General features: G+C 38.5%; 1 protein-coding gene across 2 annotated transcripts in view; it reads left to right on the top strand.

Moving 5' to 3' along the window:
* LOC134332527 (ephrin type-A receptor 5) overlaps positions 1-19,284 on the top strand; it is a 72,216-nt gene extending 52,932 nt beyond the window's left edge. For both annotated transcript variants that reach the window (XM_063014208.1, XM_063014209.1), the window contains 9 exons: positions 1,996-2,063; positions 3,755-3,880; positions 4,339-4,524; positions 6,543-6,604; positions 7,929-8,138; positions 10,895-11,044; positions 16,376-16,569; positions 18,025-18,180; positions 19,179-19,284. In XM_063014208.1, the coding sequence (XP_062870278.1) occupies positions 1,996-2,063; positions 3,755-3,880; positions 4,339-4,524; positions 6,543-6,604; positions 7,929-8,138; positions 10,895-11,044; positions 16,376-16,569; positions 18,025-18,180; positions 19,179-19,284 (1,258 nt within the window). The remainder of the gene's footprint in view (positions 1-1,995; positions 2,064-3,754; positions 3,881-4,338; positions 4,525-6,542; positions 6,605-7,928; positions 8,139-10,894; positions 11,045-16,375; positions 16,570-18,024; positions 18,181-19,178) is intronic.
* The last annotated feature ends 5,311 nt before the right edge of the window (positions 19,285-24,595 follow it).

The raw sequence follows: 24,595 nt of genomic DNA, 5'->3' as shown, positions 1-24,595 counted from the left end.
GGTGTCTATATAATTTTGGCTATTAATTCTTTATGAAGTTAGTCAGTCGTTCACAGTGCTGTAGTGCGCTATAACACCTGTATGTTATAGCATTGAATAAGTGCTGTTTGCAGTCCACATAGACGTGTGTTGTGCCACACACACACACACACACACACACACACACACACACAAACTGTCTAGCCAGAGAACAGACTTCGTGATTTCATGCAGATTCAATTAGCAGCTCTGCATTCAGACCAGACAGGATGCCGGGCGCTGGCACAGTGAGCAGGAAGGCGAGAGAAATTGTAAGATTTTAGGAACTGAGCTTGTTAGCAGAACCCATGTGTATCGTGTCTACCAACACTTATGTGTATGTGGAGTATGTGAACATCCCCCTGAAATATTGAGTTCAGGTGTTTCAGACACAATTCTTGCTAATAGGTGTAAAAAATTATTGACAGAAAAATTGTGAAAGGCCTTTTCTGCTCCAGTTTGAATGTGACCCTGTGCACAACGTGAGGTTAATAAAGACATGCTTTAATGAGTTTGGTGTAAAGGCGACATGCTTGCATAAAGCCCTGACCTCAAGAAAACTGAACATTAATTGTGGGCCAGACCTTTTTGTCCAGCATCAATGCTTGACCTCACAGATGCTCTTACCTCATGGGCACGGATTCCTACAGATACGCTTTAAAATATTGTGGAAAGCCTTCCCAAACAGAGTAGGCTGTGACATTGGCTAAGTGGGGGGCCAACACTGATCTTATTTTAGGAAAAAAACCAGCATGTTTTGTTTTTACATTTTATCACATAATACATGCTAAAGGCTACAAGTGGTAGTTTGGAGTTTTAATAGGTACATTTTTATAGATTCATTAATTTACACTAACTACTTCATCAGAATAACAGTGGGTCAGGTACCACCTGGAAAATGTTAAATGTTAAAATGCAGTACATAAGGTGAACTTCACAGTCTGTAAGTGAAGATAAGGACTGAAACCAATCTTCCCACCTTCCTACAATTATCAACCCATAAATCATAATACTACAACTACAAATGCATCAAAACTATTGAAACTTAAATGATATTTGTTCATGATTCATTTCGTCATTTATTTAAAATACTTCCTGGTGAGGGTTGTGTTGGAAACCACTGGCAGAAACACTGAGTACAAAGCTGAAACACAATCCAATGCAAGGCAACACCCACTCACACATTTACTCATTTACACCCGGGGGAAATACAGAGTAGTGAACCTATGCTATCAACTACTAACTTTTTGGTAGGTGAAAACAAACAGGAATACCTGGAGGAGTTATGCAGACATGGGACGAACATACCAAAGTGTAAGAGTAGCATAAACCAAAGATGGCAGCATCCTAAATTAAAATCTAATATTTCTGGATCAAAATATGCCATTTAAACTCCTTTACAGTGAATTGGGGCGGCACGGTGGCTCAGTGGGTAGCACTGTTGCCTTACAGCAAGAAGGTCCTGGGTTCGATCCCAGGGTAGGGCAGTCCGGGCCCTTTCTGTGTGGAGTCTGCATGTTCTCCCTGTGTCCGCATGGGTTTCCTCTGGGAGCTCTGGTTTCCTCCCACAGTCTAAAGACATGCAGGTGAGGTGAATTGAAGATACTAAATTGTCCAAGACTGTGTTTGATATAACCTTGTGAACTGATGAGCCTTGTGTAATGAGTAACTACCGTTCCTGTCATGAATGTAACCAAAGTGTGAAACCTGACAAATCCTAATAAATAAACAAACAATACAGTGAATCGAGGCCTTTGTTTACAGCAGCAAACACAATAAACTCATTGTATTGTTCTGATCATAAGAGGTTGAGACTTTCTGAGAGTGTTTCATTGTTAATTTAAAGAGTGTCATATTTTCATCGTCATCACAGTACAGATTGTATTATTGTTAGTATTGATTTCAGTCACTGAGTATTTTCATTACTACATTCACTGTGAATATGACCACAACTGTGCGTAATGTCCTTGTGTGCAGACGCTGTGGCTACAGTAAAGCTAAACAAGATCCAGACGAAGAAAAGATGCACTTCCACAATGGCCACAGTGAGTCACCTCCAAAATCCTATATTCAGGTTCACAAAGAGTTCAGCAGCACAGCCCTGTCCACTCCACTCCATTCAGTCCAGTCAGCAGCACACACTGAAACAATGACAGCTCTCCTGAACCAGTGTCTCCCTTACCAAAACCACATATATGCACAAAACCAGTAAATTATTAACAAATGTTCCCACTTTATTCCTCTCTGAAAGATTTAAGATTTAAACTTTAACATTGTGTTCAGATTTTAATCACTTCAGATGTGAAATACTCAAATGTGTTTACGTTAATTAGTCGTAGTTTTATACAGATATGCTGAGCATAAAAATTAGCTGTAGTGCTGCACTGTATTAAGATCTGGTAAACCGAATAGTTATGCTAATGATCAACTATAACAAGCAAAGAAGTCATTTTTTGAGCCAGACAGTCAAAATGTCATTAAATTTTTTTTATTACAACTGACCCACCCTCAATGTGCATGTGCCGGGTCTGTTCATAAGAGTGCTGCGGTTCTCACTCAAATGGAAAAACTAATATATCGTCGCTGTCCAATGAAAAACACGTATCTCCAAAAACTTTTTCCCCTGACAGTAACAATGCAAACAAACCACAGATAGTGCAATTTAGATACAATTCAGCACAAAAATAAAAATATATCTTTATCAGGTTGTCAGGCAGTCAGTTTCATAATATGTAAAATGGACTTATGTGTATTGTAGGCAGCAAACAGGGATTTGTGAATTCCAAAGAGCACGTCCAACTTTCTGCACAGTCTGTTGTGTGTTCTTTTATATACTTCCAGTATGAATGCATGTTTTAGCACGAGCAGATTTAATATTACTATACTAGACTATACCTGATCAAAATCAGCACATTTAATCTAGCAGCCAACGGAGATACTCGTTAAACTCATTTTCATTGGGCATTTTGATATTAGCTGCTATGGACAGACAGAGATTTATACCCACAGTCAACACATGAAAAAAACTGAAAATCGCTAAAAGTGGAGATACGTGTTTTTCATCAGACAGCGCTGATATATTTTGCATTTCTTTTTTTAGTGTGACGCTTTAAAATCACAAACAGTGTGTCAGTATGGAGTCTGCATACTCTGTACATGCTGATCTTTGTGTGATATTTATTTTTTTACCAAAATGATATGAATATTTTGCATTATGTCCTAGTATAAGGGTAAAAATCTGCTTATGATTTTATAATAGCTACAATAGTTGTCACAAGTTGTCAGGAAGAGCTTTAAAGTACTGGTAACATCTTGTGCCAGCACGAGTGTCCAGCTTGTGGAAGGTGAATTGGCTACTTTAAAAAGTTTCCTGGTATAATTAAGTAAATAAATGGTGGAGAGCTTGATGGACTCAGAGGCTGGCTGTGTGTGCAAGGTTAAACGGTGGTGACTATATATAGAGTCAATCAATGAATCAAAGACTCAATCAGTAAATCAACTAATGGTTCTGTAAATATGCTCTCAATTTCAAGCAGCTCATGCTCTCAATTTTTTAAGGATACATATTTTTTGTTACTTTATATAAAATGCCCCATGTTGAGCGGTAGATCCCCACTCTTTATCCCTCACTCTAAATGTTGTCTTACATACCCGAACCTGTTCACAATGCTGCAAAGTGGTGGGAATGTAACAGCACTCATTTTCCCTCTTTATTTTTCCTTCACTTTCCTTTCAGTTAAATTCCCAGGTGTTCGTACATATATTGATCCTCATACCTATGAAGATCCCAACCAAGCCATCCACGAGTTTGCCAAGGAGATTGATGTGTCTTGCATTACAATCGAGCGGGTGATAGGAGCCGGTGAGTAAGTGCCGCACACAAAAAAACTTCTTGCCTCGAGATGAGAATTTCAATTACATTTCAGATGGAGTGTTGGAGTGTTGTGTACCTGCCTGAGAAACATAAGCCTGTTCTGAGATTTCTCATCATTTTTTGGATACCATAAAGAAAACGACACCTTCACTTTATTGTCTCGTAAAGTCAAGGATATGCATTCGTTTGATCTAGAGCTCCAGCTAACGCATGCTATAAAATGTTATGTGTGTCTCGCTATGGTGAATTGTCAACACGGGAAAGTCTAAAATGGTGTAGCGTGGGAATACTGATGGTTGTATAGCTTGTCACGTTTTGTTTACATGGCACAAGTCAAAATTTTACATACATTTATAAAGACGCATGTCTTCTACCTTAGTGTTCCAATCAATTGAATCAAGTGTCACGATTCAGGGATTGACTGAAGCTCTGTATCTGTATTGCAGGTGAGTTTGGAGAGGTGTGCAGTGGTCCGCTAAGGCTGCAGGGGAAAAGAGAGATCATGGTGGCCATTAAGACACTGAAAGCAGGCTACACAGAAAAACAGAGGAGAGACTTTCTGGCTGAAGCAAGCATCATGGGCCAGTTTGATCACCCCAACATCATTCACCTGGAGGGCGTGGTCACTAAGAGTAAGTGCATACGCTGTACATTTTTCTGGGTGCATTCCAATCACCCCGGTTGTTCCTCGAAAAGTGGAGTACACAGGAAATTCAAAATTGTAAGTAAGATTCTAAACCGTAGGGGGTGAAAGCGTTCAAACCACACAGAAGTTTACAGTAAAGTTTTCCCATCAATCATTGCGTGTCTTGCAGGTTAAGACAGCCAGCGCATTATCTTACAGCAGCAAATGGTACAAGCAGGACTATGTCAGACTAATGTTTCATTAATCTTTGCTGAAAACTACCAACAATGTAAAAGGAACCAGGGAACATACAGAAAGGCTGCACAGTCTGTCTGAAAAAATTATGTTCATTAACTTTTAATTTCAATGTAAAAACAACACAAACCGTTTATTTACATATTTCCTACACCAGCGGTCCCCAACCACCACGGACCGAGTTTCATGTAAGATATAATTTCACGGACCAGCAGGAAAGGGAGAATTTAAAATAAATTTATTCGACAAGCATAATATTTATTTATTAGGATTTTAACATCATGTTTTACACACTTTGGTTACATTCATGTCAGGACAGGTAATTACTGGTCACAGATTCAGTAGTTCCTAAGTTTAGTGTCAAACACAGTCATGGACAATTTCGCATCTCCAGTTCACCTCACTTGCACGTCTTTGGACTTTGGACTCATTGTAGCTAGCTTGTGGGCTTTTTTTAGGTACATGTCAAACGTGTCAAGAGGAACAGACGGATGTCAATAAAAGAGAATCCCGTTCTTTCAAAGTGTAATTGTCAACACTCACTTTCTTAACCACTTATCCAATCAAGGTCGGGGGGGGGGTGCTGTAGCCTATCCCAGCTTTTCAATGGGTGCAAGGCACACAGTAACACCCTGGACTGGGCGCCAGTCCATCGCAGGGCAGACACATACACACACACACACACACACACACACACACACACACACATACACAAACACCCATTCACCTATAGGGCAATTCAGTGTCTCCAATTAACCTGACTGCATGTTTTTGGACTGTGGGAGGAAACCGGAGCTCCTGGCGGAAACCCACGCAGACACGGGGAAAACATGCAAACTCCACACAGAAAGGACTCGGACCGCCCCACTTGGGGATCGAACCCAGGACCTTCTTGCTGTGAGGCGACAGCGCTACCCACTGAGCCACTTTTCTTTTTTTGCTCATTTTAGCTAGCTTGTCGGCTTTTTTTGGTATCATGTGACTGAAATAGGTACATGTCAAATGCGTGAAGAGGAACAGACAGATGTCATTAAAAGAGAATCCGATTCTTGCAGAGTGTAATTGTTAATAAAACAATAAATGAATTATTTATTCTTTCTGTGTGGCCTGGTAATAAATGACCTGGTGGTTGGGGACCACTGCCTTATACACAGTATGATACATGGCTGTAGTTCATCAGTTTGCTAGATTTTTAAGAAAGCATAGAACGGGTCAAAGATTGCTGTCAGCGTGACATTCTGTCATTTACATGATGACATTGCAGGGCATTTCTAATGAAGTAATTAAAGTTCCTTTAGCCGATATCACATGATTAGTATATAGAGAATACAAGGACACCGCAGAATGGAATCCAGCTTTTGTATAAGGTTACATTTTCATTCACTAGGACATTTTCAGCATTTTTAGAATTCATCATGGCACATGATTAATGTGATAGAAAAAAAGCCAGTTCGAGCCAATCACAGCACAGCAGTATGGGTGTGGAAAGATGACAACAGGAAGTCACTACCTGCCCCCAAATCTGTAATACAGGGACGTTTAATTAGTTCTCACTGTGGTTATCGTAATTAAAAAGAATCCAAACCACAGGAGCTCTATTAACAGAACACTCGTGTTTGAAAGTTTAATAAAAGTGTAAAGTTTCATTTTATGGTTCAGATTTATGCAGGTGATGAATATTTCACTTTTTTATAACCATCTAAGTAGGTGAGTTTCTTGGTCATGATGGTGGAAGTAATCATTGTGTTTTATTGTCTCTGCTTCCTTCAGGCAAGCCAGTGATGATTTTAACTGAGTACATGGAGAACGGATCCCTTGATACGTTTTTAAAGGTTCGTCTTTATTCTTCCATGAAGATTATCCATCCATCTGTCTGTCTGTTAATTTTTTCACCTGTCTGTCTCTACATTTACATTTTAGGAATTTAGCAGACACTCCTATCCAGAGCGACTTACAGAAGTGCTTCCATAGTAGACATTTCCTACTCTAGATAAAGTAAACAAAAGTCCAAGAATGCAAATCTGCTAAAACCCTGTTAGAACAAAGGTTTTTTTTAAAGAAACCAATAAGAATGTTAGTAAGTACATGTTTTTAATCGTCTTTTGAAGACAGTGAGAGACAGAGGAAGTTTGTTCCATCACTTAGGTGCTAGTACAAAAAAGAGCCTTGATGGGCTGCTCAGATGGCGCAACGGTAAAACACGCTAGCACAACAGAGCTGACATTTCGAACTCGTCGGTTAGAAACTCAGCTGTTGTTCATACAGGGTGGGGAGCCGGATAGGAACTCTCTCATAACTGATGCAATTACGACCTCTGATGGCACCTGCACAGAGTCGAGGAATAATGCGTTGATCTGGGTGTGGCTGTCCGTACACAAAGCTGATCCGCAAATGAACTCGCCTTGTGCAGGTGAAAAGATGCAGTAGGCTATTGCACACGTGTCGGAGGGGGCATGTGTCAGTGTTGCTCTCCTCAATTAGAAGTGAAGATCAGCATCAGCAGAGAGGAAGCGTAATGCAATTGGGTAATTGGATAGGACTAGATTGGGAGAAAAAATGCAAAAAAATGCAAAAACAAAAGAGAAGAGCCTCGATGCCGGTCTTCACCCGAGTTCTGGGTGAAGGATCAAGGTGAGCACACTAGTGGCTTGGAGGTTGCATGGTACAGAGCGGGGTGTGAGAAGTTTATTAAGGTAGTCTGAAGCTGGTCCATTTTTGGCTTTGTAGGCGAGCATTAGCGTTTTAAACTGAAAGCGGGCAGCTACAGGAAGCCATTGGAGAGAATGCAGACTCTCTGTCTAGCTGTCTATCTATCTAGCTGCCTGTCTGTCTGTCTGCCTGATTATTTGTCTCTCAATTCATCTACATGTCTGTTTGTCTGTGTGTCTGTCCCTCTGTCTGTAGTAGGATGGATGGATACATTAATTCAATAAACTTTTTAACCTGTAAGTTGCTGCAACATCTGCAACAACAACTAAGTATTAATAATATTAGTAATAAATAATAATATTAATCTGAAGTAGTGTCCATATTCTTTTGATCATATAGTTAGATTCTGGAACATTATAACATCATCATTGTTTTGTCTGGCGTTTGAGCATCATGTTTTGTGACCGCATTCTAACATGTCAAATGTTCTCGTCTCTCAACCTGCAGAAGAATGATGGGCAGTTTACAGTTATCCAGCTGGTTGGCATGCTGCGCGGCATCGCCTCGGGCATGCGCTACCTCTCGGACATGGGCTACGTCCATCGCGACCTGGCCGCCCGCAACATCTTGGTCAACAGCAACCTGGTGTGTAAGGTGTCTGACTTTGGCCTGTCTCGAGTGCTGGAGGATGACCCAGAGGCGGCCTACACCACCCGGGTACGAGCTGGCTTGCATTAGCATGCTAACCCACTGACCTTCTCACGATTAACTAGAGCTTCACATCCATCTGTGTCAGATCAGAGAAGCTTTAGCACACTGCTGTTCAATAACGCTCTGTTCTTAACTGACTCGGTGCCAGCGCTGGATCGGGTGCATATTCCAGCCCACACTTCCATTTATTTTTTTAATTTTATTTATTGCATGTAGCATGACTTCTCATTGGCCGAGGATGGCCCCAGGCTAGCACAGGCTAGAAAACCATCACACAAGGAAAATTAATTCTTAGCATTTGCTGCTAAATCATTAACAGTTGCATAATAAGCAGTTTTGATTGAGAGAGATCAAACAATGCTATAGCGACCGCCCCTGATTATATAAGTTCACAATTCCAGGCAGCAGCACTTTGCATTGCAACCTCACATCTTGTTGGGGGTCGAATAGCTATTTGTAAGTAGTATCAATATAACATAAAAGTACTAATATGAAGCTTCTTTGACAAATCCTTTTTGCTGCAGTATCTGTAATGCTAAGATGAATCACTGCCACAATCCCATCAAACTGACATCAAGAAAAGTACAGAGGAACCTCAATTTAACGGACTAAAAAGCAAGGTTTTTTTCCAGGGGGTGTGAAAATATACGAAAACACAGCACTAAGGTCCACAAAAGTGCAAAACATGAACATATGATCAACAGAACATGAACAACATGAATAGATATGTAAATATGTAATGTAAACCCTGTAAATAAATATCAAAATTGGTGTACTGTACTACTGGGGGGAAATTTTATTTACCTTGTGTGGTGGAGGACTTTTTTTTTTTTTGCTGGGACTGCTGGTGGCTACTGAAGCTGTCCTTGTGCATAACCGAACACTAAAACTTGAAAAATAAGCATAAAACACAGAGAAAAAGGTGAGAATAAAGTGAGCCTCCCGACAAAACATGTCAACAGAGAGACGTGCGCCGGCTAGCAATTACTGAACTACTGGTTTTGGTACGCTTCTCACTGAAATTTTAAACAATCTGACTGGACATTTGGTTTTCCAGATTTTGGCTGCGTCCGAAATCGCATACTTAAAAAGTATGTACTAAATTCAAGGCAGTACGCAAGTGTGCAGTATGCACACAGCAGCGGACGTACTACGTCCGCCATCTTACCAACGTCACGTGATGCAGACGTCTTATCACCTCAGTTATAACAATTTTTAAATCAGACAAAATTAATTCTGTCGACTCACCGCTTTCCGCCATTGTTCTTCTTTCGCTTCGAACGCCTTTGCAGCTCCAGTTGAATTATGGGATAGATTATCGGACCCCAAGTGTGCTGTGTTTGCATACTCAAAAATGGATGCCCATGTAGTAGGTCATCCGGGTACTTTTTGCGTACTGTTTAGTGAATACTATGTATTCGGACATACTAACCACTCTCACGTACTGTTCAGTATGGAAGTATGCGATTTCGAACACAACCTTTGTTCATTAAATCCTAAATCCATTAAATGGAGGTCCGTTAAATCGAGGTTCTACTGTACTTGGTAAAGCATAATATTACATTTAATGTTTGAAGTTTGTTTCTCTTTAGGTCTTTGTGCATGAGCATAAAGTTTGTGACTGCTCAGACTAAAGGCTATAATGCAGAACAAAAATAGAGTTTTTTTAATATATATATAAAACTGTATTTTCTGAAGGAAATAACCCAATGCACACCAGTATGCTAACACGTTGTAGCCTAGTGGTTAAGGTACTGGACTAGTAATCAGAAGGTTGCCGGTTCAAACCTCACCTCTGCCAGGTTGCAGCTGTTGGGCCCTTAGGCAAGGCCCTTAACCCTCAATTGCTTAGATTGTATACTGTCACAACTGTAAGTCGCTTTGGATGAAAGCGTCTGCTAAATGCCGAAAATGTAAATGTAAACACGTTTTCATTTATGGCACTCATTAGTCTATAACATTAAGTGGCACTCTAGTGGTGGGAGTTCGTCATTTTAATAAAGATTAACTGAATAAACTAAATGGTGAAATGCCATGTCTGTAAAAATACTACAGTACAGTAACCAATTAAATCACTGTTTACTTAATTGTAAATACCTAAGACATAATGTCATTTGTAATATTTACTCATTTAATATGTATATTATGCATATCTCTTAATAGACTCTCTGTTTTTTGCTGGTGTGTCAGATTGGTACTTAGAATCATCAGAATATACAGCATGAAAATGAACTCAAGCTTACTGTCTCAGCGCATTGCTATAAACCGCTGTGTAATAATAATATTTAGTGTATGTTTTCATTTGCTAAGTGGTGCTCAGGTCTGGAGCAGAGTCGAATCTCCAGACTGAATTAGTTATTAATAAACACAGAGTTGAATGATGTAGCTTTGAAAGGGAGATAATTAGTAGCTCAGCATCAGCTGCTGTAATTGGTGTTGGTTAATTATTATTTCCTTTCACATCATTTCCACCTTGGCATGTCACTGTGGAGAGTGTGTATGCGTAGCTGTGTGTAAAAGCGTGTTTCTGTGCACGTTGTCAAAGAAGCAGCAGATTGAGATGTTCTTGACTAAGAGGTCACGAGAAGCGCTGCCAGAATGGCAGGCGTCCACGCACCACATTCTTCCTGTCACCATGTTTACTCTCAACCTCTCAACACTATCTCCAGCTGTAAACAGGCAGTGATAAGTGCTCATAAACATAAATATGTTTTGACAAGGAATGTTTCTGATTTAATTCCATCTGACGTTTTGACACTCAGGGAGGAAAGATTCCAATCAGGTGGACGGCACCAGAGGCGATCTCTTACAGAAAGTTCACCTCAGCCAGCGACATGTGGAGCTACGGAATTGTCATGTGGGAGGTGATGTCATACGGTGAAAGACCGTACTGGGAGATGAGCAATCAAGATGTAAGTTTGGCTCTGAGCTGTTCTAGAAATTGAATTATAATAAATGATTTTAGTGCCGTGTTAAAATACTGTAGCTGCTAGAAAAAACCCTTTGTGGATAAATGTGGTCTGATATTTTTCCAAGATTCTGTATAACCTGATAGCAAAGAAACTAGTTTTGGTTTAACAAACAAGTCTTACTAAAACACATCGTTGTTTGTTTGTCTTACTAAACACAGGTAATCATTTAAAGTCCTGGATAGAAAAACACATGTGAGAGCTTGTATTTAATAACTAGTACATTTACATTTACATTTTCAGCATTTAGCAGACGTTCTTATCCAGAGCGAGTTACAAAAGTGCTCCCATAGTAGACATTACCTTACTCTAGTTTAAGTAGACAACAGTCTAATAATACAACCTGTAGGTTAGACAATAGTACAACCTACATCATTAGCAATATTTCATGTCTCTGTTAATTAAACTTGCTTAATTGTGAGGATATTTTTATCCATTCTAGGACTTCTTTCATCAACAGCTCTCTTTAGGTCAAGTTCTGACCCTATAATGTACCTCTTACCATGATGCTCCCTGCACCATGCTTCACATGTTCAGCTTAATGTACACGCTTTGGCCATATAGTGTGTAATTTATTTGTGTGTTATAAGTTCAGTAATCCAGGCTATACCAACAGATTTGCAAGCTATAGGTGTGTTTGAAAACCTACTGAGCTACCTTGCTGTCTTACTGCCTACATAAGTAGAGAGGATTCTAATAAGTCATTGACTTATAAGGCAGGTTATTCAAACGGACTACATAGACAGCGATTACATCAGTTTTTCGCTTACTAAGCTAACACAGTTAGCACCATGCCATTTAAACCAATGGGATGAGGTGGCACAACACACTAGCATGTCAGCTAACATCTCCCTTTGTGTACCGAAAACGATTAAATTGTCACTGACAAGCCCAAACTTGCAAATAAATACACTTGTACACGTTTAAACAAATTAAAAATCAATGATAATGTATGTGCATTTGATAATAACTGTTCTTTCACCCGCATCATCCATAATTGTTATTTTTTTGTAAGAAAAGTTGTGCAGCACTGAATGCTGGGATTGCTTTCACCACTAAGGCAGCATCGGATGCTCCCTTGTTCTCCACTCAAAATACTGTTGAAATTTTAAGGTGCCTTATCAGGGAGGATTTTAAGGCATCTAGGATTTCGAACAGCCTTATACTTCTCGTGAGTGCGCCTAGGATGACGTTAAATGCTGTCTATGTAGAGAGCTCACTAGGTTTTCGAACACACCCCATATTTCTTGCTACTGTGTAATCATTTTCAAAATAAAAAGCAGTGAATATTAATGGGTAATTACATTTCAAATATCAAATTGTCCATTCATCATAGCCAGAAATTTTAAACAGTGTTTCTAATGCAATTTTTAGTTGTTATAAAAATCCAATAAAAGTTGAGTCTTTTTATTCAGTGTGTACATTTGTTCCACCCACTGTTAATAAATGGTTCCTAAGCTATAATTTAGGAACTGTTCGGGTGAAATTAGGCCACATTCTACATTAAAAATCAAAATTTGAGACTAAAGTATTACCACTCTTATAGCTGTACTTGTATTATATGTTCTTCTAATATATGTCATATATTAATTATTCATTCACAGTCCAGGTTAGAAAAAGTCTGGAGGTAAACACTACATGGCCAAAAGTATAAAGTATTTGGATACCTGACCATGAGCTTGTTAAACATCCCATTTTAAATACAAATGGTATTAAAATAGAGTGACCTATGTGATCTTTTCACCTATATCAACAGTCACTGTTCTGTGGGAATTTTTGCCCTTTCAGTCAAAAGAGCATTTGCACATCTGATTTTGACTGTCAAAAAACCTCAACTGATGTTCCAGTTAATTCCAAAGCTTTTCAGTGGGGCTGAGATCAGGGTATACTAATACTGGAAGAGAAAATGGTCTTCACTAAACTGTTGCTTCAAAGTTGGAAGCATGTAATTTACTTTATATAATTGATTTATTACACCTGTTGCAAGTGTAGTGGACGAAACGTGAATTCAGAAATTAAAAGTGGTGTCCCGATAATTGTTCTAAAAGTCTTAATTTGTATAAAGTAAGTGTTTAGTGTAGTAGAGTTTCTTAATTGATGTTCCAGTTCATTCCAAAGCTGTTCAATTGGGCTGAAATCAGGGTATACTAATGCTGGAGGAGGAAAGGGTCTTCCCTAAACTGTTGCATATAATTTTCTTTAAATAACTGATTTATTACAGCTGTTAGTAATTGTTGTGGCTAAAACACATGAATTAAAAAATTAGAAGTGGTGTCCCAATACTTTTGTCTACATAGTGTAATTTGCTCTCCTCAAAAAGATGAAGATGAGGATAAATGCCTTTATTTGTCATATATAGAGCGTAGAGTCAGCCATCGTACGGCGTCCCTGGAGCAAAGAGAGTTAAGGGCCTTGCTCAAGGGCCCTACAGTGGCTGCATGGCAGAGCTGGGATTCAAACTCTCAACCTTTCAGTTGAAAGCCCAAAGCCCTACCCACTAGGCTACCACTGTCCGATATGTTAAGATATGTTAATTATATGAAAGTACAGCGATTATTCTACTTGCTATTTATAATTTTGTGAGGAAACAGTTTCATATTGTGTCTCTTTATCTTTTATTTAATTTATCATCAGGCTTTTTATTATTCATTTTCTTGAATCTAATGCTATTTGGATGTTCAGGGCATGAGCCAGTGTTGGCAGTATCATGCCGGTGTTTGTGTGAGCGAGCAGCATTAAAAACCAGGACAGGCTGCTGCTTTCTGTCCCTGAAGGAGGTTCAATCTCCAGTCATGTTTTTGTCAAGCCGAACTAACCTTTTTTTTCCTCCTCCTAGCCTGTCAGTGATGGCTTCATTCGCACCTCAGATCCTCTTCTCCCCTCCATCATTAATCTGTTTCACACGCTTGGGATAGAGAAAGTTATTTGATGTTTTATTTAATGCCTTCATGAGAGCTGCCTCAGATCTCTCTCGCTCAGCTCCACTCCACTTGATCTCTCTCACTCTCAACCTCTTCTCTTCACTCGTGGTTTCTCTCTCTCTCTGACTGCCTCTCGCGTTCTCTTGCTTTTACTTCTTTCTCTCTGTGAGACACTGCTGTTTTGGGTTGCATTCTGAGCTGCTCTTGTGTTGGGTTTCTCTTTGACTCCATGGTACTGAGCTACACAAAGGTGTCAGGATTTTCCTCAAGGCAGCAGTCGTACTTCCTTCCAGAACATGCCAGTAGGCCCCTTAATTCTGGTGTAATGCAGTAGTAACAGCGACTGGGATTGCAGAAATCTAGGTTGTGATTTATACATTTGCCAGTTGATTTATTTCACTTGCAGTGTTACATTAATTACTCATAAGAATGTAGTCTGATCTTGATTCTATTCATAACATTAGTCTTATATATAACAGTTGTAGCCTAGCGGTTAAGGTACTGGACTAGTAATCAGGCGGTCACTGGTTCAAGCCCCACATCTGCCAGGTTGCCACTGTTGGGCCCATGGTCCTTAACTCTAAGTTGTTTAGACTTGTACTGTCACAGTGCTGTAAGTCGCTTTGGATAAAAGCGTCTGCTAAATGCTGAAAATGTCAGTGTAAGATGAAAGATTTAAAGATATCATTTGAACCATCCTACAGTCAAAACAATATACACTGATCAGCCATAACATTAAAACCACCTCCTTGTTTCTACACTCACTGTCTATTTTATCAGCTCCACTTATTATATAGAAGCACTTTGTAGTTCTACAATTACTGACTGTAGTCTATCTGTTTCTTCACATACTTTTTTAGACTGCTTTCACCCTGTTCTTTAATGGTCAGGACCCACACTGGACCACTACAGAGTAGGTATTATTTAGGTGGTGGGTCATTCTCAGCACTGCAGTGACAATGACATGGTGGTGGTGTGTTAGTGTGTGTTGTGCTGGTATGAGTGGATCAGACAGCAGCGCTGCTGGAGTTTTTAAATACTGTGTCCACTCACTGTCCACTCTATTAGACACTCCTACCTAGTTGAGACCTTGCTTAAGTCTGTGTGTATTAATCTGCTGTAAAAACAGAATGAGAATAGAACTTGTAAAAGGATCCTACTATGAATAAATAAAACATGTTTGAAACTATGTTTGAAATTGTACTGCACCTGATACCAAAACTGCAGCATGGTGGAGGAAGCTTCATGGTTTGGGGCTAATTTACTTTCTTATGAACTGGACAGTCATTTTGGGAACAATACATTTTTATCAGATGAATGTCTGGGTAGCTGGATCATAAAATTTAACAGTAGCTGGATGATGTAACAAGACAATGAATCCAAACCTGATAGAGATGCTAAGTCATGACATGAAGATAATGAAAAAATCCTGTACAAGCCTAATTAAAAGCTACAAGAACATTGTGGCAGCTAATAAAAGGTTTACCAGTTAAATTTGCATCTAATAAATTCAGTTGAAAATATGAAACTTTTTGGTATTGTTAACCACTGTGGTGGAAAGACCCTTAATGAAATACCTCAGAGACTGGATTAAGAGTACATAGAACATAGGAACCCATCTAGAACTGGGTCTTGGAGGTAATATAATGCAATTGATGCACTTCTTGTCACATACGCCACTTTTCAGTAACATTCCATTGTTGCAGTATTCTTGGAACATTGGAATATTACTACTGGCAGTCATGCCCTAAGCATTTTTACACATTCCAAGTATCAATAATACTTCTAGTGTACATTAAAATTTTTCTTCCACACTATTTTAGCCAGAACATGTTTGTCTGTTGTTATTACCTGTTTAAAAATCATCTCAAAACTACAGGATTTTATATTTACTTGGTCACTTTGTGCCCGGAACAGCTTTCACTCTTACAGGAAGGCTTTCCACACAGTTTGATGTGTGCGTTTGAAAATTTGTGCCAACTTAGTCAAAAGAGCCTTTGTGAAGTCAGGCACTGAGGGTGGACAAAAAGCCTGGCATGCATCCACCATTTCAATTCATTCCAAAGGTGTTTAATTGTGTTGGGGTCAGGGCTCTGTACAGGCTCCTGGAGTTCCTCCACACTAAACTAGTCAAAACATGTCTTTATAGACCTTTTATTGTCCACAGGGGCACAGAGACGTCCCCAAACAGTCGGCACGTGGTTGAAAGTATATCATTTATGTTACACAATTGCAATAAGTATGTATATATATATATATATATATATATATATATATATATATATATATTACATGTTCATGAAAATATGGAAAATCAGAGTATTGAGTTTAATGTATATAATGTGTGTGTTAGGTGATAAAAGCTGTAGACGAGGGCTACAGACTACCAGGCCCGATGGACTGCCCCGCTGCTCTCTACCATCTGATGATGGACTGCTGGCAGAAGGAAAGAAACAGTCGACCCAAGTTTGAAGAAATAGTAAATCTACTGGACAAGCTGATCCGTAACCCAAGCAGCCTGAAGAGCCTCGTCAACTCCTCCAACAGGTACAAGAGCTTCCCTGATTGCTGCTTCTTTTCTCAACCAAACTTTTATAGTTAGAGTCCAGGAAATTGTACCCTATGTAGGGGAAATCATTCGGGATTTGGCGTGCACCTAGTGACTGTAGCAACAAAACAGAAAGAAGTGGGGGAAATGACATATGATTGGATTCTGCTTGCCCTGCATTCCAGTTTCAAATATGTTTTAATAAATTGGAGAGGGGAAGCACTGTGGCTCGGTTGGTAGCACTGTACCAAGAAGGTCCTGGGTTCAATTCCCAGGTGGAGTGGTCTGGGTCCTTTATGTGTGGTTTGCATGTTCTCCCCATGTCAATTTTAAATATGTTTGTAATGAATTGGAGAGGGGCGGTACTGTGCCTGGGTGGGTAGCACTGTAACAAGAAGGTCCTGGGTTCGATTCCCAGGTGGAGTGGTCTGGGTCCTTTCTGTGTGGAGTTTGCATGTTCTCCCCGTGTCCACATGGGTTTCATCTGGGAGCTCCGGTTTCCTCCCACAGTCCAAAAGCATGTTAGTTAGGTGAATTGGAGATACAAAATTGCCCCGTGTGTGTGTGTGTGTGTTTGCCCTGTGATGGACTGGGGACCTGTCTAAGGTGTTACCTAACTTTCACCTGTTAACTGGACCCACTGTGACCCTGAATAGGATAAAGCGGTGGTAAAACAGACAGTGAATAAAAGAAAGAATGTACCTAATCACATTTTACTCACTTTTTTCACATCTGTATCGTCTGAATCCCTGGTTAATTTGTTTTCTAGGTTTAAGTCCAGCTCGTTTGAAAGTAGAGCTAATTGTGGTATTTTATCATCCCAGTCCGGGAGGATGAAAGCTGTGGCATGACTGCAAAATGCTGATAATGCAGCGTTAACAGGCCTCGTTACATGGCTGACACAGAAAATCAAGATTTAATGACACTCGAAACAAATAAGCTCTGCTACTTGATGATTTAATGCCGAGTTAAGTGAAAGTGACAGCATACAAATGACTTCCAATTAAGCTGATTACATGCTATCAAATATATTTTCTGCATTGTGAAGCGCTCTGTATTTTTTACATGCTGGAATCTATTATCTATAATTGCGTTATGGAATTATGTTGCGTTTAGTAAGAAATTGATTTTGAGTAAAGGAATTTGTTTTGTGGGTGATACATGTTGTAGAAGCTTTCTGCAGCTCTGCTCCTTTGCTGTATTAATGTGGACCTGTAGTTACTGACACATTTCTGAATCGAGAGCTAGTTGCACAAGAAAAGAGCTCATGAGACAATAAATATAAAACTGACCATATTACACCCGACTGTAGGTGTTTATCTGTTTATGATATTTAGACTCACTGTGCTGCACAAAAGATCCACTTAGTCCTGTCTCCGATCAGCCTCCGTGCAGCACTCAGATGTTAGATTTACGCATTCATTTGTTTAACGCTCCATTTGTCTTTCCCACAGGGTGTCCAATTTATTAGTGGAGCATGGCAGCGCGGAGCTCTGTGCGTTCAGCTCTGTGGGGGAATGGTTAGATGCCATAAAAATGGGTCGATACACCGAGCTTTTCATGGAAAGTGGATACACTTCACAGGATGTAGTCACTCAGATGACCTTGGAGTAAGTCGTCCCCCGTCCCCCCCCCATGTAATTTCCTGCCAGTTGGGTATTGTTTGACATGCATTAACTGACAATGTAATTCCATTAAAAATGCAGAAGCATTAATTGTGTTAAAACTTTGTTTTGATTAGTTTTGGTGTCTTGTTTCTGTTCTTTTGTTGCATCTGCAGTTAAACGTAGTGACGTAGTGGTAGCTTTCAGATAGGGTAATAACCATTATGATAGATAATAAAAAAATAAAAATAAAATAAAAAATGATTCTGCACTAATGCAATATTTCATGTCATAGTGTATAATACCATAGTGTGCTCTGTTATAAGTGATTTGGTATTTCCAGACTGTATCACTATTCCCCAATATAAGTAATCTTAAAACTGTGAATTAATAAAATAATAAAATAAAAATATTAATAAGTCCACTGTGGCCTCACAGCAAGAAGGTCCTGGGTTCGATCCCCAGGTGGGTGTCCGGGTACTTTCTGTGTGGAGTTTGCATGTTCTCCTCGTGTCCACATGGGTTTCCTCCCAAGTCCAAAGACATGCAAGTGAGGTGAATTGGAGATACTAAATTGTCCAAGACTGTGTTCAATATAACATACTGATGAACCTTGTGTAACCAGTAACTACCATTCCTGTTTGCATGTTCTCCCCATTTCTGTGTGGGTTTCCTCTGGGAGCTTCGGTTTCCTTTGACATTGAAACTTGAACTTATAAATCTTGTGTAACCAGTAACCACCTGTCCTGTCATGAATGTAACCAAAGTGTGTAAAAGATGACGTTAAAATCCCAATAAATAAGTAAAATAAGTATGTGAACAACTGTTTATTATTTATAATAGTGGTAATATAGACATTTATGTTATTATCTTGTTCATTTAGAGGATGCTGAGTATAGATTCTATTTGTTCTTATTCTCTGTCATCAGTTCTGAAATAAACAATATTATTTGCTGTGTTCACAACCGTGAAGATTAGTAATTCTGTTCCTGTGTGTTTTCCAGAGATCTGAAGCAGGTCGGAGTCATTCTGGCTGGGCACCAGAAGAAGATCCTCAACAGTATCCAGGAGATGCGAGTACAGGTGATGAATTCCACCATTCCTGTCTGAGGCGACTCTTGGAACCTGCCTACACTAGTAGCCTAGCACTTTTCTACTGAGGACTCTTATTTATTAAACTTATAAACTCTAAAGGGAAATAACTTGATCTTCCTGAGGAACAAAATGGAGATAGCTGGACTCCTCCGCCTTCTGTGTTATGTCGTATTGGGGAAAAAAAGAAAAAAAAAAAGTGTGGCACATCTCCAGGTAAGACCACTGACTGTCTGGCAGGAGTCTCTGGGCTGAATGTATAGCACTTTTTCAAAACCTCATGCAACAATAAGAATACCTCCAGGAATTCCCAAAACTTGCAGTCTACCTACGTCTACGGACACGTCATTCCACACATCACACGAGCAGAGATCATGCAGTCAGTACAACTAGAACCATGTCAGCTGATGAAGGAAAAAGCGGATGTGTATTACAAAGCAATATTAGAGCTTAAGCTTGATGTTTGTTTCATTTTTTTAAAGAGAGAGAGAAAAGAAACTGATATGTTTGTACAGTTTTTATTTGCACAGCATACTGTACATAAAGTATGTCTCTAAAAAAATATGACTTCAAAAACAGTTTCAATTTAGTTCCAGCTATTGGTTGTTGTGTAAATAACGTGTAGTTAGATCAAGAAATCCATCCATGGCCGTGTGGGGTTTAAATACTTTAGCAGGAAATCGCTAGTAAAAATTGAGCTTACCATTTACCGTACGTCTGTGTCAAGGATACGTATTGTGCTCTTCAGACGCTTAACGGTAGTAGCACTCAGTATGTGAATTTTACTAGTGATTTGTGTTGTTTCTATTTATTTCATTCTATCTGAAACTTTAGCTAGTGTGTGCTTTCTCTACTGTGCATCAAAGACTCGATGGACAGAAATGTTGCAGTTTGTTACAAAAAAGAACAGCACATTATTTTTACCATTTTTAAACTCAGTATTCTGTCAATTCAACTGAACAACATGATTTCATGATTTAATGTATGGATTGGATTTCTAATCATCATTATTATTTAAAATATGTCTTTAAAATACCCAAATAAACAGCTTAATATTATTGGGAATATATAAGTAATTACATTTTTTCATTTTTATAAATAGGTTACTTTGTACTAAATCTTTATTTTTACCTTGTTTTGTTCATTTGGCCATAATTCACTTCTTCTTTGTTTCTTTGTGCATAGAATTCACAACACATTCAGCAACGATAATGTGTTTTACTCTGCACAAAGCATATATAGGTAACAACAAACTGGCACATACTGTATGTGTGTATGTAATCAGATGAAATCCAGGAAGCACCTAAAACAGATCTGGCATTACAGGTATCTGAGATCTGCTGAGGTATTAGAATCTGCTGGAACATGGGTCACAGTGTCAACAGTCAAGATATCACTTTGAGTTTATGTCCCTTAAAAATGTCCCTTACCAGTTGGATGTAAACCTACTTGCTTCCGCACTTTGCAGCACTAGAATGTGATGAACTGGCTTGTTGGTGGCATTCTATGATAGTGCTACTGAGGTCTTTAGTAAGACCTGTTCCCCTGCCAACACTTATCTATGGAGACTACATTACTACATGCTTGATTCTTTGTAACTGTTACAAGAGGGTGGCTGGAATAGCCCATAATACTCATAACTCACTAATGACAATAGGCATCCACATGCTTTCGGACATACTATGATGTCTTTGAATATCTAGGTTAAAGTAATAGTGTCTGTCCATAATTTAAGATCAGTTTTCCCCAGAAAGAATCATCAAACCAAAGCATCACGCCACAATCACAGGCAGGTTTAAGCACAAGTTTAGTTCAGCTTGTATTATAAACAGTACAGACTCAGTAAGCACAAGGACTCTTATTTGTTTAATCTTCCATTAGCATTCAGTGCTTCCATTTATTTACTCATATGAACTGTTTACTAGTACAAATGAAGGACGCGTCGAGGAGTGTATCACTTAAAGCAAATGCTAAAGGAAAAATTTCTGTTGAATGAAAATTACAAAGCAAACTACTCTAATGTGCATCTCATACAATGCTGTATACAATTTGTTTTTCTGTACACATGGAGCTTAACTGAACTCAGTAGCCATTGATTAACCTTTAGTTAAGTAAGCTCATTCCTTGTTCCAGCATGTACAGGAAAATTCCTGGGCACAAAGCAGGGTCTATGAACATATAGACCAGCTCCACAAGCCAGCACAGAACCCTGACCGCAACCCCAATAAACAGCTTTGGGATGAACTGGAACATCAATTAAAGCTTTATTAAGCTTAATTGATCATCATTAATGTCCATCTATACAAATGCTTCTTTCACTGAATGGGCACAAATTCCCACAGACATACTTGACATACACAAACAAAGTATTGTTAGAAGACTTTACAGAAGAGTGGCTGAAAAGATGACAAATAGGTGATAGAGGTCAATATGGGTAATTTCATTTGTTTTTGAAATGAGATGTCTATCAAGCTCTTGTTCAGGTGTCCAAATACTTTTGGTCATATAGTGTAGTAACAATAACATTAGTGTTTTACCTGTTAGTGTGGTTTGGGATAGAGCCTGTGGTGTTTCCACAAAGCTCGTATCTACTTTAGACACGTGCAGGATAGAAAAAATGATGCTTCCAGTCCAGATTGCTAATAAGTCAGATATTAATTTTTTAGTGTTTCAAATTATTGCTCTGCATTTAAATGTACTTAATGTTTTTGTTAAGAATGCCCTGGGAGTCATTAAAAACCCTGACATACGCAAAATTTTATTGAATTCACTTATGCAGTGATAATTCCACTGCACAAGGATTTAAAGTGCTGTGCTCTATAGGCATAAACATTTTGCACTAGTTTAACTACTGTCTCAGATTAAAAAGAGACTGCACATTTGTTTTTAAACTTAATAACCAGGATCTATATATTCATACAGTATAGGTTACTGAGGCACAAACAGCACAGAGCAGAAATACTATATCATATAAACATATAAAGTAAAACTTACTTAGAATAGCTGTAATTCTAATCATTTATTTAAATCGGTTGAAATACAGGCTCAAGCAAACAACAAAATGTGTACACCTGTTTTATTTTCATTATGAACACTGGCATGTAAGAGAAAAGCAGATTTATAGATGGAACAAAAATAATATCTCATGCATTATAAAATCAGATAAACAAGTCACAACAATTGTAGGAGCATCAATTGTTTAAAGAAAAAAGCTAAAAGCACAGAAAAATGTTGTGTTGCTATTGTAATAATTTGTTTACTCTCTTTGTGTGTTTTGTTTGTGTAAATGTCTTTTGTAGTGTAATATATAAATTTTATATTTTTTTCTAATAAATACAAATCAAAATCTGATCAACATTTGTCTGTTTTTGTATTTAATATTTATATAAGTTATAATTTACAAGTTTAATCATTTTTGCACATATTCCCAAAAAATGCTGGGTTGTTTTTTCTACCCAAACGCTGGGTTGAGGCAGTTGGGTTATTTTGCTGGGTTATTTCTCACTCAAATAACCCAATTGTTGGATTATTTTCTCAACCTAACACTTGGGTTACCATGTCCTGTTGCCCTAAAGAATATAAATGTACATTCGTAACGGCCTGTGTTACCAGATTTGGCGGATTTTATATGAAACTGGCTGTGAAATTGGCAGGTTTCAAGATATAACGACATTGCAAATAAAAATATTTCAAATGTCACAAAATTTATAATTACTGATCTGTGAGATATCAGCAGTTAATTAGTATAATGTTTTTCATGAGTATGTTTGGGTGATTTTCCAAGCATTTTGGCGGATTCTGAAATACGTTTTAACTCTGTAGCAATCTGGCAACCCTGGTAACGGCCAGAAACAGCAGTTTGGAGATTTGCTTTAGCAGCATGTTTGAGGTAAGTGTTTCCAGTTTATTTTAATACTTCAAATGCTCATAAAGTAGATGTTTGAAATATTACTAACCCTATGTTTAGTTTCCTAAGTTTCCTATGTTTCTATTCAAGTAATGAGTACAAGTCCCCGGGAGATACTAAAGTTGCTAACATTAGCGATAGATAACATATCAGTGCAAAAATGAATGGAACTTGTAGCCTGCTGCCTGCCTGCCTACTGGTTAGCTAACCTAAGATAAAAAAAGGCTCATTAAGTTATTTTAATTGGATAGTATGTGGTCAATATAACAAAAGCTAACTAAGCTGTAAACACGATTTTAGAAGCTAGTTAACGGTAGTCTTGTTAGCTACAGCGGAGATAAGAATTTACCTCAGTGAAACGTTTGTGAACATGAGCAAAGAGTTATATATGTTAAACCCTAATATTACTAACGTTAATTATTATTTGTTTCCAATGTTTCTAGCCATGCTTATTATCTCTTATAAATATAAATATAAGAAACTCAGTGTTTTTTTTTTATTATTTGCATTTTCCATGCTGTCCCAACTTTTTCTGATTTGGGGTTGTACAATATTAATATACAAGAACAAAAAGCAGATGGAGACAGTTTTTCATTTCTGCTGTTTTGACATGTTGTTTGTGACACGTTGACAACATTGTAAAAATGAAGCTGCTGATCACATTAAATATATCATTTTGGTTTATCAGTTAAATCTTCCCACCAGATATACACATGCTTTTCATTTTCAGAACTTAAAGATGTGATGATCAATATTTCATTGTTCTTACTATTGCAAATAAGATTGAATTATCTGAAGAACGCAATTAACTTAAATCATTTGAAACAATTTGATCAAAGCAGGAGTATCAACACAGGCTGGTTTCATCACATTTCTCAAACCACTTATGTTATAGACATGTCCCTAAAACTCTTTACACCATAATAAGCTTTACTGTTCACTAAATTAGACACAATAGAATTCATCCATGGGCAGCATGGTGGCAAAGTGGGTAGCACTGTCACCTCACAGCAAGAAGGTCCTGGGTCCGGGTCCTTTCTGTGCGGAGTTCGCATGTTCTCCCCGTGTCTGCGTGGGTTTTCTTCCGGGAGCTCCGGCTTCCTCCCACAGTCCAAAAACATGCAGTCAGGTTAATTGGAGACACTGAATTGCCCTATAGGTGAATGGGTGTGTGTATGTGTGCTTGTGTGTGTCTGCCCTGCGATGGACTGGCACCCCATCCAGGGTGTTACTGTGTGCCTTGTGCCCATTGAAAAGCGCAACCCTAATTGGATAAGCGGATAAGAGAGTGAGTGATTTTTCATTTCATGTATTAATATTTTCCATTTTTATCACCTACACAATAGGAAATATTTTAAAGTGCTAATACATCACATAAAACCTAAAAATTAGAATTTGCTGATGATTAATATCATCTAAATT

The sequence above is a fragment of the Trichomycterus rosablanca genome, chromosome 18, assembly GCF_030014385.1.
Source record: "Trichomycterus rosablanca isolate fTriRos1 chromosome 18, fTriRos1.hap1, whole genome shotgun sequence".
NCBI lineage: Eukaryota > Metazoa > Chordata > Actinopteri > Siluriformes > Trichomycteridae > Trichomycterus > Trichomycterus rosablanca.
Note: the sequence above shows the minus strand (reverse complement) of the source record. Positions and strands in the feature narration are given on the sequence as shown.